This window comes from Erpetoichthys calabaricus, chromosome 3 (genome assembly GCF_900747795.2).
Source record: "Erpetoichthys calabaricus chromosome 3, fErpCal1.3, whole genome shotgun sequence".
Taxonomy (NCBI): Eukaryota; Metazoa; Chordata; class Cladistia; order Polypteriformes; family Polypteridae; genus Erpetoichthys; species Erpetoichthys calabaricus.
In genome coordinates, this window is record NC_041396.2 from 193,837,110 (window position 1) to 193,854,751 (window position 17,642).

General features: G+C 37.3%; 1 protein-coding gene across 2 annotated transcripts in view; it reads right to left on the reverse strand.

The window, feature by feature from the left end:
* Window positions 1-17,642, reverse strand: part of ascc3 (activating signal cointegrator 1 complex subunit 3) — an 854,735-nt gene that overhangs the window by 627,456 nt on the left and 209,637 nt on the right. For both annotated transcript variants that reach the window (XM_051925342.1, XM_051925343.1), the window contains exons 9-10: window positions 3,107-3,307; window positions 2,566-2,706 (exon numbers count right to left, since the gene is read on the reverse strand). In XM_051925342.1, the coding sequence (XP_051781302.1) occupies window positions 2,566-2,706; window positions 3,107-3,307 (342 nt within the window). The remainder of the gene's footprint in view (window positions 1-2,565; window positions 2,707-3,106; window positions 3,308-17,642) is intronic.

The window sequence follows — 17,642 nt, forward strand, 5'->3', positions numbered from 1 at the left end:
CCAGGGTTCAGGAGAAATAGTGTCCACATGAATAAAATGTAAGCTGTTTCTTGTTTTTCCCTTTCTCAGAGTGAATGTTTCAGGGACAAGGTCACAAGGCTGCAGAACTGCACATGTAGTTTATGCAAAGGCGTCTCTCCTGTGCTTAGCTTCCAAAACACAGATAATGCTTAGCTCAACAGACATATTGTTTAACTTTACTGTTTTGATAAGGATGTTCTTTCTGTCTTATTAATCATGAGATGCTGAAGTATAAAAAACCCCTCCTGGCTTTTGATCAGGGTTCAATTGAGCTTTGCGGCAATAAGTTATACTCTTTTGAATCTCTACTTACTGCGACTCCGAATGAATAAAGAAAGTGAATTGAGAAAATATTATCTGTCTGCTTTCCAGTGTGCCTTTTTCGTCCACAATATGGATTATTGAAGGCAGGTGTAACATATAAATTACATTTGTGGAAGCAAAAAGCTACAATTATAAAGGTGAATACTATTAAAAGAAAATCTGCTATCCATCCATCCATCCATTTTCCAACCCGCTGAATCTGAACACAGGGTCACGGGGGTCTGCTGGAGCCAATCCCAGCCAACACAGGGCACAAGGCAGGAACCAATCCCGGGCAGGGTGCCAACCCACCGCAGGACACACACAAACACACCCACACACCAAGCACACACTAGGGCCAATTTAGAATCGCCAATCCACCTAACCTGAATGTCTTTGGACTGTGGGAGGAAACCCACGCAGACACGGGGAGAACATGCAAACTCCACGCAGGGAGGACCCGGGAAGCGAACCCAGGTCCCCAGGTCTCCCAACTGCGAGGCAGCAGCGCTACCCACTGCGCCACCGTGCCGCCCAAAAATCTGCTAATATTACTTATTTTTACATGGCACACATACATGATAATAATAATAATAGGGGTGGTATGGGGTCTCTTTGGTTGTTGCTGATGCCTCATGGATTCAGAGTAATTGTGTTGAAATCCCACACCCAATCATTGTTTGTGTGGCATTTGCATGCTCTCCCTTTCATCACATGATCCCAAAGACATGTATTAGTTGACAATTCAAAATAGGTCCAATTTGAGTGTGGGTGCATGCATGCGTGATCACTGAGACTGTCTGTCAGTTAGTTAGTTCCTCCCTTATATCCAGTGCTGGTGCGACAATTTACTGCCCCTCCTTGACTCTGAACTGATTTAAATGAGATTATACATATTCATTTAAAAATTAAAAAAATATGCATAGCAGTAATTTTTCTTAATATTTAAAACTATTTTTTAGTCTTTATTTAACAAAATGTAGGTACAGGGAATTTAGTCTAGGTCTAAGAGGAAGGGCAATCCATATGCATTATATCATTAACTAAATCTGGTAAAACCATTTGAAATCCATCTAAATTTTTTATAAGTTCTTTCTCAATACCTAAGCAACAGCAGTTTATTACCATCAATAGAAAAGACAACAAGCCTGTTTTGTGAAACTCTTCTGCCTTTCTTAACTGAAGCACAGAGTGGATGTGAAATGTCAAAACAGCCAGTCAACAGTCATTTTCTAACCCAATTAGGCCTGAACAGGGTCGTGGGGGTGCTGGAGCTTATTCTAGCTAGCAAAGGGCACAAGGCAGGAACAAACCCTAGACAGAGTGCCAGTCCATCACAGTAAATGAATTTAAGTTGAATAAGCTGATGTGCACTGAAGCCGGATATTTGAATCACTTGTATAAAAGTGATAGTGAGACCAAATATGCTCTATGCAACGTGAAAGGAAATACAATTTGATGGCCACTTATTTGAAAGAGAAATTAAAGTAAGACTGTTTAAACTAGATAACATGAATATACACAATTCACATGTGTTTTACCCTGTCTGAATAGTAGTTGGATAAATTATTACTAAGTTTACAATTTTACTGCACTGAATAGCACTGAAGCACTGTAGGTAGCATTGCCTGCTCATGGAATCTGAACACTGGGTTCAATAAACCACAAAACAAACCAGCAAATTAAAATAAATAAATAAGTTTAACGTTTCAAAATGTTATCAATGCAATGGATTGCCAATCCACTCTGAATCACACCGAGTGAATTATAAATTTGGTATTTGCATTTTCAACTCAACCAGTAATAAAGTTCTGTTATGTCTGTGTTAGAATGTGGGAAGAACACATAGTGAGCATAAAGAATAAATCAATAGTGGAAGTAGAATAAGCAGAACATGGAGTGTAGGGAGGAAGAATGAATAAAGGATGTTTTTATTGTTTTTTTTCTTACATGTTTGATTAGGCTGCAACAAATTCTTATCAATATTTTTAATGAAGTAAAAGGACAAGATGTAGAAGAAGAGACAACTTAGCTATTAGCTAACCAAAATAGTCTGATGAGTTGAATGGCCTTGCCTCATTTGTTAAACTGCTTATGTTCTTATATTCTGAGTAATCATATTACAGGAACGAATGAAATACACAAAGAAAAAACTAATATCTAACCCAATAACATCAGGTAAAACAAATAAAAAGGGGAAAAATGCAGTAACCTAAATAAATTATATTTTGATCTATTTACCTGAGTCCGGAGGATTTCACCTTTTGTCAGTTGCATGTCACCCGTTAGCTCCTTCACAGCAATACCTAGTGGCTCCAGACGATTGCTGAAGTAATTTGTCATTTCAGCAGCCAAGGCCTTCATTGGAGCAACATACACAATCTGCAGTGAAAGGACACTGTCTGATGAATAAGTAAACTCTACGGAAAAATGTGTTCCTTGGCAACAAATACAAATTACAATAAATTATGAAATACGATGTGACCACTTACAATAAAAAAAGAAAAAACACTTTAATGGTGATATATGAAAAGTGGTTTATCGTTGATTATGTTGGGAAATGTTTAAAGAACAAAGGATTTTCCATATAAGACAGCTTATATGACCATTTGGATCAAAATTATCAATAAAAGTGTGTTTCCTTTTTTGTGCATGAATTTTTAGTTCAAAAATACACACTGGTTTTTGAACAAGGTAAGATATATCATTAACTTAAAGGGAAATCTCTATCCTTTGAAAAAAGCATATTCTGTAATACTCATACAATTTATGAAACACATACCTTAAATTCATCCTTTTTTATAACTCCATGTTGAACATGCTGCCGTATTTCATGAAGAACAGTTAGCATTGCAATATTAGTTTTTCCAGCTCCAGTGGGTGCACAAATTAACATGTTTTCATTGGTGTTGTAAGCGGTCTCAAACACTATAGACTGTATACGGTTTAGCCGTTTCATTCCTTTGAAAACTAGTTGTCCTATCTGGAAGACAAAATAAAATAAACATAATAAAACAATTACAGAAATCCCTCGTTATATCGCGCTTCGCCTTTCGCGGCTTCACTCCATCGCGGATTTTATATGTAAGCATATTTAAATATATATCGCGGATTTTTTGCTGGTTCGCGGATTTCTGCGGACAATGGGTCTTTTAATTTCTGGTACATGCTTCCTCAGTTGGTTTGCCCAGTTGATTTCATACAAGGGACGCTATTGGCAGATGGCTGAGAAGCTACCCAGCTTACTTCTCTCTCTCTCTCTTGCGCTGACTTTCTCTGATCCTGACGTAGGGGGATTGAGCAGGGGGGCTGTTCGCACACTTAGACGATACGGATGCTCGTCTAAAAATGCTGAAAGATTATCTTCACGTTGCTATCCTTTGTACAGCTGCTTCCTGAAACGACATGCTGCATGGTGCTTCGCATACTTAAAAGCTCGAAGGGCACGTATTGATTTTTGATTGAAAAACAAACTCTGTCTCTCTCTATCTCTCTCTCTCTGCTTCTGACGGAGGGGGTGTGAGCTGCCGCCTTCAACAGCTTTGTGCCGCGGTGCTTCGCATACTTAAAAGCCAAACAGCCCTATTGATTTGTTTGCTCTATCTCTGTGACATTATCTGCTCCTGACGGGCACTCCTTTGAAGAGGAAGATATGTTTGCATTCTTTTAATTGTGAGACGGAACTGTCATCTCTGTCTTGTCATGGAGCACAGTTTAAACTTTTGAAAAAGAGACAAATGTTTGTTTGCAGTGTTTGAATAACGTTCCTGTCTCTCTACAACCTCCTGTGTTTCTGCGCAAATCTGTGACCCAAGCATGACAATATAAAAATAACCATATAAACATATGGTTTCTACTTCGCGGATTTTCTTATTTCGCGGGTGGCTCTGGAACGCAACCCCCGCGATGGAGGAGGGATTACTGTATACATGTGTAATTATAGCAAGTAACTGAATTTTGTAACAAAAGTCAGAATAACTGTAAAAAGCAGATTTAAACAAATATTTTTATTGGTCTTCACATAACATTTATTTATTTTTTGAAAAATCACTTAAAAGTTTTCCTTATGACAGTGTTAAAACATACTACTAATGCTGAAATACAAGTGCATTAAATTAAATCATAATCACTACAAACAGCCAATGCAATATTATTTTAAGATCAGTTAATGATATCCTAAAATAATTAACTAAAGGCATTCTATGATTTAGTAGATATCATAAATGTACTTTATGATTTGCTCTTAGCTATTTGTTATAATGCTAGACTGAGATGGTTCACCACAACAATTTCCTTCAAATACAATAACATATATATTTTAGCCGTACTGCAACACCAACCCCATTATAAAGTAATATTTGCTATGGCTCCTGGTTTCTGTGTTATAAATTTATGGTGTTATGATTTTTTAATTTTATTTTTGCTAATGATTTTAAATAGGAGACAGAAAGTAGTGAGAAATCGTAAGGTGATTACTGAGACAGTATTTTAGTGGAAGAAAAGAATGTTTTCATAGAAATATAACAAAAGAAATATGTGTTCAAATATGAACTTTTGTATATTGAGCTGCAATTAGTGATTGTTACAAAGTAAAAGAAATGTTTTAAGTAAAAACAAAAACATATATACAGAATATGATTTGTAATCATTCTAGTGAGGAAACATAGTTAATACAAAATTTAATTTGAAACATTAATTAACTACAGCTAAACATCACCCTTTTGTACTGCTGATGCTGTTCATGGCTCATCATGATTACTACTTCTGGCAGACAGATATAAAAATGATATAAAATATTTTATTTTTATATAAAGATATAAAACAATACATAAACACATTGTCTGCAATCTTAACTAAATATTCAGTGCTTGCAGCAAGGATGTACAAAGTTTGCTTTTGAAAGGTACTATACATTAACTTATGTCAAGTATATTAATAACATAATATATAATTAATTAAAAAAAGAACCTTATTCAATGTTTTGCATCAATATTTAAATCAATCATTAAAGCATCAGTTTTGTTGCAGATAGTCAGAGCACTCTGCATTTTTTTGATTTTTATTAGGACTAGAAATCAGTAAATAACATCTACTATTCCACCTGTATATTACTTCTACTTTATCATCACACTATTACTACACTATTACGACTAAAATCAAACTTCATTATTACATTAAATTATTCAAATACATAAAATATAAAAACAAAAGGGGAAGTGCAAAAAAGCCCTTAAAATTATACATAATTGTTATTTGTAAAAATCTAATGTGCATTACTTGTCACTATTACAGTAAAACTCAGCTTTGACACTTTGATCACAGTTTTTTGTTTTTACCAATACTCATTCATAAAGCAAACTGTTTCACTGCACAAACAGCTACAGATAAACCTGCAGCAAACACGGACAATAAAACCACCTGCACATTAACACTCATAAATATCAAGAATGCTAATCCACCAACCACTGAGTCATGGAAACTGATTTGAAATAGAGAGGTACAGTATGCTCATAACATATCTCTAACATACTGCATAGTTTATCACAATGTCTCTTATAGTAGCACAAGTGCTGCTTGTGACTTCGTATTAAAGTGCAGCAAAACATAATTGGACAAGCATCAAATCTCTAAACACACTGAGTGAAGTTTAATCTTTCTGATTATTTATGAATGGGTTAATTAATAAGCTAAAAGGTTGGCTAATTGTACCTACAATATTTAGAAAATCATGTTGGAAAGTTGTATCAGTGGTTTACAATTTTCAGCTGTGAACCAAAAAATGCACACTAAATATATTACTAGTAGTATACATACTTGCCATGTTATGTAACACAGCAGAGGATCCTCAGGTTTGATCCTGCAGGCTGGAATAGGTGCAGGTTTTTCTTACAACCCAATTTCAAAATTTAAAGACAATTATTGTTGCTGAGGAAATTAGTTTTCAAGAAATAAACTGCTTCATTTTAGCTAATTTATTTGTTAAGATCCCCGACCATTATTTGCTTCTCTTAAAGGCCTGTAAGCGTACACATTTTTTTCAACAATTTGTGGACGCAGAATTTATTTACATAATCTTAGGGATTCAGATATAATCACAGCACACTCCTTTGACTGTCAGTTTGGCACTGCTAGCCACACAGTTAGATGGGTATATGGTCTTAAGTCATGGGGCGGGCTGGTATATTTGTAAGAGCTGACAACCAATGAGTGCTGATCCAGAAATACAATGCAAACAATGCAGCCATGAGGAAAGACATTTTGGACTGTGCAAACCAAGGTGAGCATTATGATTCAGATGTTGTGTGCTTGTTGTTTCAGAATGAAAAAGGGGAGAAAAAAGGGGCAGAGATTGAATCTGAGCTCACCATATCTGCAAAAAATTTGGCAAGCTCACAAAACTTTGAAAATTTAAAACCGTCCAAGAAAGTCATCATGGAGTCATGTAATTTATTATTCTCTGCGATTCCTAGTTATGTAATCTGAGATACTCAAGGAAACGAGATCTAGTATCTGCAGTCATCAAGTTTGACATGCTCTGCAACTAGACACTGTTTAATATGTTGCACCAGCTTTGGTCTTAAAACCTGCATTCATTCTTTTGAATTGCTTCTTGATTTACTACTAGCGGCCAATAGTTTAACAATTCAGTATTTTTCAAGTTAAAATTACTTCTTCACATCCATGATACATATTATCTTGCCACATAAAATTGCATTCTAAAGGGAAGCCTATTTTACAAATTGTAAAAAATAAGAAGCCTGCTCTTAGGCTTAACAGTAAAGCTTATGGATATCGCATATTGCAAAACAGAATATCTGTGTTGTTTATAAAATGCAAAAACAAAATAAAACAAAAAAAAAAAAGCAAACTATTATTGTGAGATTCAGCCATTTTAACTCTTTGAGGGCTCAATATTTTTTCCAAAAAACTCAGTTTTCTGAAAAGCACACAAAGCAACGATTTCAACATAAAACGTCTGTTACTACGTGCTGTGGCTGCTGTTGGCGCATGTTCGGCAACTCTAGTGGCAGTTACTGCAGTGTGTGCTTTAGTGAGAGAGTGCACAAATGTAGGTATCAATCAAATGAAAAGAACAAAACAGACATTAGAGGCATTTGTTTATCTAACCCACTTATCCAGGACTGGGTCGCGGGGCAGCTAGAGCCTATGCAACAAAGCATTGAGCACAAGGCAGGAACGATACCTGGACATGGCACCGGTTATTCCGAAAACTAAAACAAAATGTCATTAACAAAATAAAATAATTTCATTAACTAAAACTAAAATAAAAATGAAAACTGTCTGAAAACTAGAACTAAATGAAAATGACAAAATAAAAATGAAAATGAAAAAGTCAGTCAGCTATCCTTTCTAGAACTGAGAAGGAATACCAAACCCTCATCACTTATCAATGAATTATGCTGTGGACATTTTTGGCCAAAACTGACCATCAGTCAAAGATGTTCCATTTTCAGCGAACGACAGGCAACTTTCACTAAACTTGAATGAAAAGGCCCTTAAATTAAAGTACTCCACAATTTATTTTGGAAGATAAAGACAAAAAGTTAGAAAATTAGAGATATGGAGGATTTGTCAAGCATATAAAATGTAGTACATATATGGAAATACTTTAATTTCTATTTCTGCTATTATTATTATTATTATTATTATTAACAAAGTTCATGTAGTGACTTCAACAATATTTGGAAAAAAAGCAAAACAAAGTAAGAATTCCATGAACAAATACACCTTTCAAAGTTTCAAAACAGGCATATCTCATATAGTCTGTGGTTTGTGGTGATTCAGTATACTCTATTGTACACACTGTTATTTTAATTTTCTGATTTTTTTTTGCCTGTGCACACCACACCACACAAATTGCAACATTCAGGTGGATAAGCTCTTGCAAAATAAAATGCACTGTAATTGGATCACTTCAGATTTATTGTTATTTGCAGAAAATACAGTGAAACTCCTATGTGCTCTTTCATTACACTATGAATCTTGCTCTGTAAAATAACAACATAAAATGTAATAAGCAAAACAACAGATCCATTTAGGTTAAAATAATCATATGGTTTAAACACATACAAGCCATGTTGTTACAAGCCATGGCAAAACATAAACCCAGAAAAATCAGAACTGCAGAAGCAAAAGCAGAATTACAAGCAAAACATAGCTTGGCACTGGGAGCTTGTTAGTGTTTTCTAAGAACCTCCTGTAATGTTGACTGTGAGCAGACTAGCAAACAGTAAAGGCAGTTTTCCCAGAAGAAAAATAGTTCAAAGAATCTCTGATAAAATAATTATTTCTAGTTATATTTTATTATCACAAGAATGAATATGAAAGGCAAGTTTTTTTAAAATCAAATTCTATGTGGCTATATTTGGTAAGGTTTCAGGCATTTTCATCAACTACAGACCTGGGTACCCTTCAGTCTATTTAAAGCTGAAAGAACAGACACGGTTTTTTGCAAAATTTAAATTAAAAAAACGCTTTACTTTATAACACAATGGTGTGTTGCAAATAAATATATACAATGATTGTGAAAATATAACAAACTTGAAATCCTTTAATGGGTCTCTTACCTTAATTAAGCAAACTGTTATTTTCCCATTTGTATGTTTTAGTGTCAATTCTTACATTATAAAACTGGGCTTGCTATGCTTATTGGAATGTAGAAAGTATTTCTGTACATTACATTTGGATAAATTGTGCTTCTTTTATCCTTTTTAAGATCTTTAAAAGTTTTTTTAAGATTTGAAACAACACCAGCAAAATATTTTACACTTAGATCAAGTGCTTTGTAGTACCTCATGAAGACAAGTAATTTGCACAAGCTAGTACACAATACTGATTTAATAAACAGCTGCACCAGCACTCTTTCTCTCTCTTTCTCTGTTCAGTCGACAGAGGTGACTTGGACTGTAGCTTTCTGCATGGAGTTAGAATGTGTTGACCAATGTACCTGTCATTTGAGCTTCTTTGGTAGGTTTTTGTTTTAGGAATGAAGGTCAGTAGGAACAAGACAGAATACATGTGTGTAAATGAGAGGGAGGTCAGTGGATTGGTGAGGATGCAAGGAGTAGAGTTGGCTAAGGTGGATGAGTTTAAATACTTGGGATCAACAGTACAGAGTAATGGGGATTGTGGAAGAGAGGTGATAAAGAGAGTGCAGGCAGGGTGGAATGGGTGGAGAACAGTGTCAGGAGTAATTTGTGACAGATGGGTATCGGCAAGAGTGAAAGGGAAGGTCTACAGGACGGTAGTGAGACCAGCTATGTTATATGGGTTGGAGACGGTGGCACTAACCAGAAAGCAGGAGACAGAGCTGGAGGTTAGCAGAGTTAAAGATGCTAAGATTTGCGATGGGTATGACGAGGATGGATAGGATTAGAAATGAGGAGATTAGAGGGTCAGCTCAAGTTGGACAGTTGGGAGACAAAGTCAGAGAGGCAAGATTGCGTTGGTTTGGACATGTGCAGAGGAGAGATGCTGAGTATATTGGCAGAAGGATGCTAAGGATAGAGCTGCCAGGAAAGAGAAAAAAGGAAGGCCTAAAAGAAGGTTTATGGATGTGGTGAGAGAGGAAATGCAGGTGATGGGTGTGACAGAACAAGATGCAGAGGACAGAAAGATATGGAAGAAGATGATCCACTGAGGCAACCCCTAATGGGAACAGCTGAAAGAAGAGGAAAAGAAGAAGAATAGTCTCAGTTAAGTATAAGGTTTTAATTGTTGTAAGTTACTCCTGCTAAATTCAGTAGGAAAACCAAATCTAGCCCTCTATTAACTCAGCAGCACACACACTCCCATACACAAATCCTCATAGACAAGCTAACGGCCAGGGGGAGATAACAATTGCTGGTGAGTTGTGAACAAATCAAAATTTATCCATTGAGAAAGCTACGAACTAATCCATCTAACCAGTGAGAAGGCCAAAACTGTGAAAAAATCCAAAAGTGGACCTGAACAAATGTTTCCTGATTAATTTAAGAAAATACAATTCACAGGTTTTGTGCCTTTTTCTATAGGAGAGGAAAAAGATCAAAATCAAGCTTATACAGATTTATGTTTTGAGGTGTCCATTATTCTCCTTTGTCTATATATTCTTGCATATATACATCTTCTATTATCCTTATGTTATGAATAAACATTGTGACAGTTTGCGGTCCTCTCGACCCCTTGAACCCTCTGAAAACTCTTCAGACACCAGGTAAAAAGTCCAATAATTACTTATTCGGACAATATTAAAGTGCATAAAGCACCTACATTCCACAATACTCATATAATAATCAATAATAAACAATCAATACAGTCCTCCACACTCCCAGACATGTTGCCACCCTTCCACCCAGCTCAGCTCGACGCTCTGGTGTTTCACTGTCCTTTTTATAGTCCTTGACCCGGAAGTGTTTCGCCCTCTCTGTCCACGTGACTAGGAACACTTCCGGGTTAGATAAAAATCCTTTCTTCTTCACCCCAGAAGCACGTCATTCCCCCTGTCCATGTGACTTGAATGTACTTCCGGGGACGTAGGGCAAATAATTCTTCTTCCTCCCTGCAGCGTCCCCTAGCTGCCCCCATGGCATCCAGCAGGGTTGGGGATAAAAACTGCATTGTCCAGAATTCGGGGCACCTCCATGCTGCAGGGAAGGCTCCACCTGGCAGCCTGGGGGTATTGGCCGGGATTAACGGCCGGCCACCTATCACAACATATTGTGGAAAGCATGTTTGGGATATTTGTTGAACAGAGGAAGTTGAAGTTGATTAGTGTACATTTTCATAAATTTATTAACTTTACTCATAAATTAAATGGATCACGTTATTGTTTTGGTGTCCCAAGTGGAACATAAAATTGAAATACATGATGGGAGGCCAGTGTCTGTTCCAAAAACATTGAATGCTATGTGAAAACCAATCCCAGATGGGGTGCCAATAAATTGTAAGGCACACTCATCAATACTTACTCATCGCAGGAAAATTTAGAGTCAAAAGTTAAAATAACATGTCTTTGAATATGGGGTGAAAACCCAATGAATACATGCCATGCCAGGCCAGGATTCAGATTCATTGCATCCCTGCATGGCCCAACAGTTTTGTCATTTGCTTCTAATAAAGAAGAAATACATTTCCTAAATTTCACCATGTTTTTTTTCCCTTTGTTTCTTACATGACAGCAATAATTTATATATTCTAGATGTCTAGAAATCCAAAGGGGAATTTATTTAGTAAAACATGACGTATAACTCTGTAACTAAAATTATTATTTTTCCTTTTATAATAAGGCAAATTAACTAACTCTAGTTAACCTCTCCAAAATGCAAATTGCAACACAAAAGTTGGCTGCCTTTTAGGCAGCAGACTACACTGTTGGGGCAATAATATTTTAGAAAAGCCTGATTTGATTTATAGGGTATTTTTTTTTAAATATTATACAGTAAAACACTTTCTATAGCCATATTTAAGGCAAAAACTCTATCATACCTGGCTTCTGTTACTTTATCTCTAGCTTAAGGATCTCCTGAAGAATAATCCTTATGTGCAGAGTCAAAAAAATTAAAGAAAAACAGATTTGGTGACCTACATTGTTAACCTATCCAAAAGCCAGGTGTTTCTTGTGAATTTTCTATTTTCTGTTAAAAGCAAGAATCTACCATTCATTCAAAGACAAAGTAGACAGACATGTTTATACCTAATGTTTGCTTCACAGAGAAATCTTCTGACTATCTGATTTGCAAAGCTCTGTGTTTAAAAAAAAGAACAGCTATTGATCAAACCCTGACAGAGCTCCAGAGCAATTTTGGTCCACACCATCCTGTAGTTTCATCTCAGTGACATTTATGGATTTGCAAGCAGGAACTGCTCATTTCAGGTCCTACCGCGGAAAGTCAATGGAGTTTACAGCTACACTTTGAACAAACATTTTTCAGACACACTTTCTGGATTGCCTTATTACATTTGACCAGATATTCTCCAGTAGAATCCTCTGGTACAGTAAAATTAATTGTTCCTTCAATCATGGTAAGTTGTCCCAGGAATGATGCAGCAAAACACAACACGATCATCACAATACCACCAACATGCTTGACTGCATGCAGAGTTTCTTATTGTGTCATGTAGAGATAAAGTTTTCTACAGAAATAACACAGCACCTGTTGACCAGTAACATACATTTTTTTACTCAACTCTATACAGAAATCCGTTTTAAATATATGAATCATCTAGATGTATTCTGATAAAATGAATCAGCCAATTCAAATTTTTATTATCGAGTGGTGTTTTCTGCCTTCCTACTCTGGTGGAAATCACATGTTTACATAATATATTTCTAATGAAGGAGTAATGACTACTGACCAAAGTGATACAGGCCTGCAGATACTAAGGCACTGTTCAAAATGTTTGTGGAGAAATTTTGACAGAATATCCACTCCTGCAGCTGCTAAATTTATTTGGTAAAGCACCTCTCACTGTGGTTTTGGTGAGCTCCAAATCTTTAAGAAAGGCACTGACACCTTTTCCAATCTGAAAGATATTATCAACTTTTAAGGGATTAATTTAAATCATACAAAGCTTTTAGATATTGTGAGCCAGAAGAAATAGAATTTGGGAATGGCTAGCCTTTCTTTGGCATTATCATTAACAATATTTCAATAGCTTGCCCTAATTAACAAATACCCTGCTCAAAAAATTAAAGGAACACACCGGATCTCGATGAACGAAATATCATTTCAGAGCAATACTGTGTAAATTGTTGAGAACATCGGCCAATGGAAACCAAAATCACCAAACCATTGAGGGCTGGATTCAACATCACACAGAAAGTCAAAGTCAAAAATTGAAATCACAGGCTGATCAAACTATAATGAATTTCATCACTGCAACTCATAATGTAACTTATTAGTGTGTACGGCCCCTACATGCCTGTAAGCACCCCAGACAACATCTTGGCATGCTCCTGATTAGATGGTAGATGGTGTACTGGAGGATCTTCTCCCAGACCTGGTAGAGGGCATCAGTGAACTCCTGGACAGTCTGTGGCACAACTTTGCAGCGTTGGATGCACTGATACAGAGGTTCTCAAATGGATTCAGTTCTGAGGAACATACGGGCCAGTCAATGACACCAATGCCTTTGTCACCCAGGAACTGCCTACACACTCTGGCCACATGAGGCCGGGCATTGTCCTGCACCAGCATAAGATCTGACAATGGCTCTGAGGATTTCATCCCAGTACCTAACAGCAGTCATGGTACCATTGCCTGGCATATGGACGGAGGTAGGTTCATCCCTCCAAGGCTATGCCTTCATAAGCCATCACTGATCCACCACCAAACCAGTCATGCTTGATGATGTTGAAAGCTGAATAATGTTCACCATGGCATCTCCAGACTTTTTCAAGTCTGTCACATGTACTCACTGTGAACCTGCTCTCATCTGTGAATAGAGCAGGGAGCCAAAGACGGAGCTGCCAATTGTAGTATTCTCTGGCGAATGATAATCTACCTGCACGGTCATGGGCACAGATCTTACTAGAGGACACCCGGCCCTCATGCCATCCTCATGGAGTCTGTTTTTGACAGTTTGGTCAAAACCAAGCACATAAGTATGCCAACTGGAGGTCATTTTATACGGCTCCAGCAGTGCTTCTCCTGTTCCTCCTTGAACAAAGGAGCAGATACCGGTCCCGCTGCTGGTTGACGCCCTTCTATGGCCCCATCCAGCTCTCATTGTGTAATGGCCCATCTCCTGGTATCTCCTCCATGCTTTTGAGACTGTGCTGGAAGACACAGCACACCTTCTTGTAAGGACATGTATGGATGTGCGTGTGCCATCCTGAAGGAGCTGGACTACCTGTGCAACCTGAATCGGCTGCAGGTACCGCCTCATGCTACTAGTAGTGACAAGGATGCTAGTGAAATGTAAAATCTAGAGAAGAATCAGTCAGGAAGGATAAAGACAGAGCAATTGTCTGTGGCCATCATCTGCAAAACCATGTTTTCTTTTACTTTCTTTGGATTTTGTTTTACAAGTCTGCTATTTTGGCTTAACTTTAGGGGAAAACTCTACATGCAAAACTAAACAATTATTTATTTAATGCTGAAATAGTACAAAAAACAAACTAATCAAAAAAACTGGCTGATGACCTTATCAACATATATTTCATAAACTACTGTAAACATCTTAAATATTAACCTGTAATGTTAAATATGCTTGAAATATCAATATCAGGTTTTTCCACAGTCAACTTTTATTCTACTACAGAGTCTGAAATTCTCTCTTGTGTTAAATTTTAGTGGGGGATAACCCACCTCATTTTTAAAAATGAATTTCAAGCCTGGTACATAGTAGAATATTAGCCATTTATAGACATGTTTATGTTTCAGTTTTTAACACATACAAACCCATAATATTAGCAGTTTGCCAGAGTGCCATATTTGTGCATTCAGGCCATCCCATATGCATGAAATAATTACTGGAGATTTATGGATAAGCTCTGTGTGAAAGGGGCACTTGAACAGACAACAGCATTGAAACAACCATCTAAATGAACACTGCCATTGACTGGCATGTGGTATCATGCTAAATTTAATTACAAAATGCATAATCAGTATGGTAGTTCCTTTAAAACTTTGTCAAATGAGACGGAAGCAGTGTTCCAGCAATTAATTCTTGACAGATTGACATATATGGAATAATGGCCTCAATGCTGCTAGAAAGTGAGCACCTGGAAATGCTCTGTATCACATAATAATCGATTAACAAGCGAACATGGGGCATAAGTAAATTTACATGATACTTGCAGGTTTAGCAATTTTCTGAGTGATTGGAGTATTGGTGTATATTTGATCAATGCTTTTTTTTTAATTGAAAAAGCCAGCCACAGTTCATTTGCACTGTCACTGTCTAATAAGAGCAGAGTAAAATTCCTCCTTTGAGGGGGAAATTGTCAGCTGTGGATAAGTGTTTTTTTTTTTTCCCCAAAGTTGCCTTTATTATCTTCCTAAGACATTTTCATTAATTACCTACTTGTTACTATGAACTGAATTTCTGGAATGCTGTGCTTTGTGAATTGCCCCATTTACATAATTTTAAAAAGTGGTAACTTGTTACTATCATGGTAGTATAACAATTATTAATCCTCATATCAATAGGCCAGATATTGATAATTGCAGTTTCTGTCCACAGATTTGGGTTTGGACTTAATCCACATGTGCGCAATACAGTTAAGAGAAATCCTCAATTGATTCTATTTAATGCTTTTTTTTTTTTTTTGCATCTAGGGAGGCTAATTTTCTGAGGGAGTGCATAGTATGTCAAACAAATGGTGAACATCTGACAATAGCAGAGGGCTTTTAAAAAATCCAGTTTAAACTTCTGATATTATTATAAAAATTATTTCCTCAATTGATTTACCTAGAATATTTTCAAATGCACAGACTGCATACTTTGGGTGTTTTAACGGTCAATATAAAATCTGTTTAGGTCCTTTCTAGGGTCGTCCTCAATAGGATCTCTGATCACTTGCTCACCTACCAGAGACTGGAGCAATCTGGTTTTACGCCTAAAAAGTCTACGCTAGACCGCATCCCCCGCACTGCGGGATCTCATAGAGTGAAAATGCGAAAATCGGCGGAATTTCTTTGCAGCCTTTTGTCAATTTTTGTAAACTGTTTGACCCAGTTGATCAAGCTGCCCTGAGGGACATCCTGAGACTTCACGAGATCCCCCCAATGTTGCTGGATATCCTGGCTGGCCTGTACTATGGTACTGTGAGTGCTGTGCAGAGTCTATGTTCTTCTCAGTTGATTCTGGGGTTGATCAGGGGTGTGTTCATGCTCCTACTCTATTCAATGCTTGCATGTGCTGGGTGTTGGGCAGGGTCATGAGATTCAGTGGCTGTGGGGCATCTGTTGGTGAAGAAAGATTCACTGATCTTGACTTTTCCAATAATGCTGTGATCTTCGTGGAATCAATGGAGGCTCTGATTGGGGTTCTTGGTAGACTGAGGGAAGAGACTGAGTGTCTGGGCTTGCGAGTGTCCTGGATAAAAAAAACAGATGCAGGTCTTTAATGACCTCTTGGGCACAGCCATCAGCAGCGTGTCTGTCTACAGACAGACTGTCAACCTTGTCGAGAGGTTTACTTACTTCGGCAGCAACATTCATGTCTCAGGGACTCTTTCTATGAAGTCAGTAGATGGATTGGGAGAGTATGGGTATAATGGTCATGAGGTCACTGGGAGGGGTGTGTGGTGCTCCCAATATCTTTGTAAAAGGATGAAGGCCCAGGTCTTTAGAGTCCTGGTGCTTCCTGTTTTGCTATATGGTTGCGAGACATGCATGCTATCCAGTGATCTGAGACAAAGACTGGACTCCTTCGGTATTGTGTCTCTTTGGAGGGCGAGTGTTGACGCAGTATTTGCAGTGACAGAGCAAGCTGAATACAGGCATGTAAAGCGTGTAACAAAGAAAGCAATTTACTGTGTGATGATAATGACAGTGCTTCAGGAGCTGATAGTGACAGCAGGATTAATTCCGGTCCAAGTATTAGTGAAGCATACCAAGGTGATGATTTTGCTCTGAAAGTGCTTGGTAATTTTCAAAGCTGTTGTTCACTGCATCTCCAGGGCTCAAGAGAGAACTATTATAGATAATCCCTTACAGAATTTCAGTCTGTTCATAAATGACAGCATGTTAGTTGTAATTCTGACTGAGTCCAAAATGCAGTATTTACACAGCAATTAAAACAGCAGCAAATACCAAACAAAATTCCAGGCTGTGTGAGTCTGATGTCCGTTATGATGAGTTGCCGCATTTGTTTGTGCTTCTTGTATATCAAGATGTAATTCAAACGCCTGAAATCAGAATGTGCTGGTCAATAAAACCTTTACAGTTCGGACAGAAAAATCAAGACTGATTACCATTTCTGCTTATTTCTCATGTGTCTGCATTTTGTTGACAATAATTCACCTGCCACTTTACACAGGAGAAATCCTTTTTGAAAATAAAATTACACTGATTGAGAGACTGACTAGGTCAACATAAAAGTGTTGTAGGCATAAGTTTAATATGTCACTGTGCTCTTATAAATCTGCTTTTTTATGCTCACATGCACAGCTGACACATAGCCAGATTAAGCGCAGGGGCCCACATAGAACTGCCAGGCAAGCAGTATGACAAAACATGGATTGGGACAAATGGACAATGTGCAGCCAAGACTGTGAGATTCTGTAACCATGTGCTATTTCTATCTGTAAATTCGGCATGGAATTGTATCCTTGTGTAAGCACTGTTGCCTTGTTTGGAATTGCACAT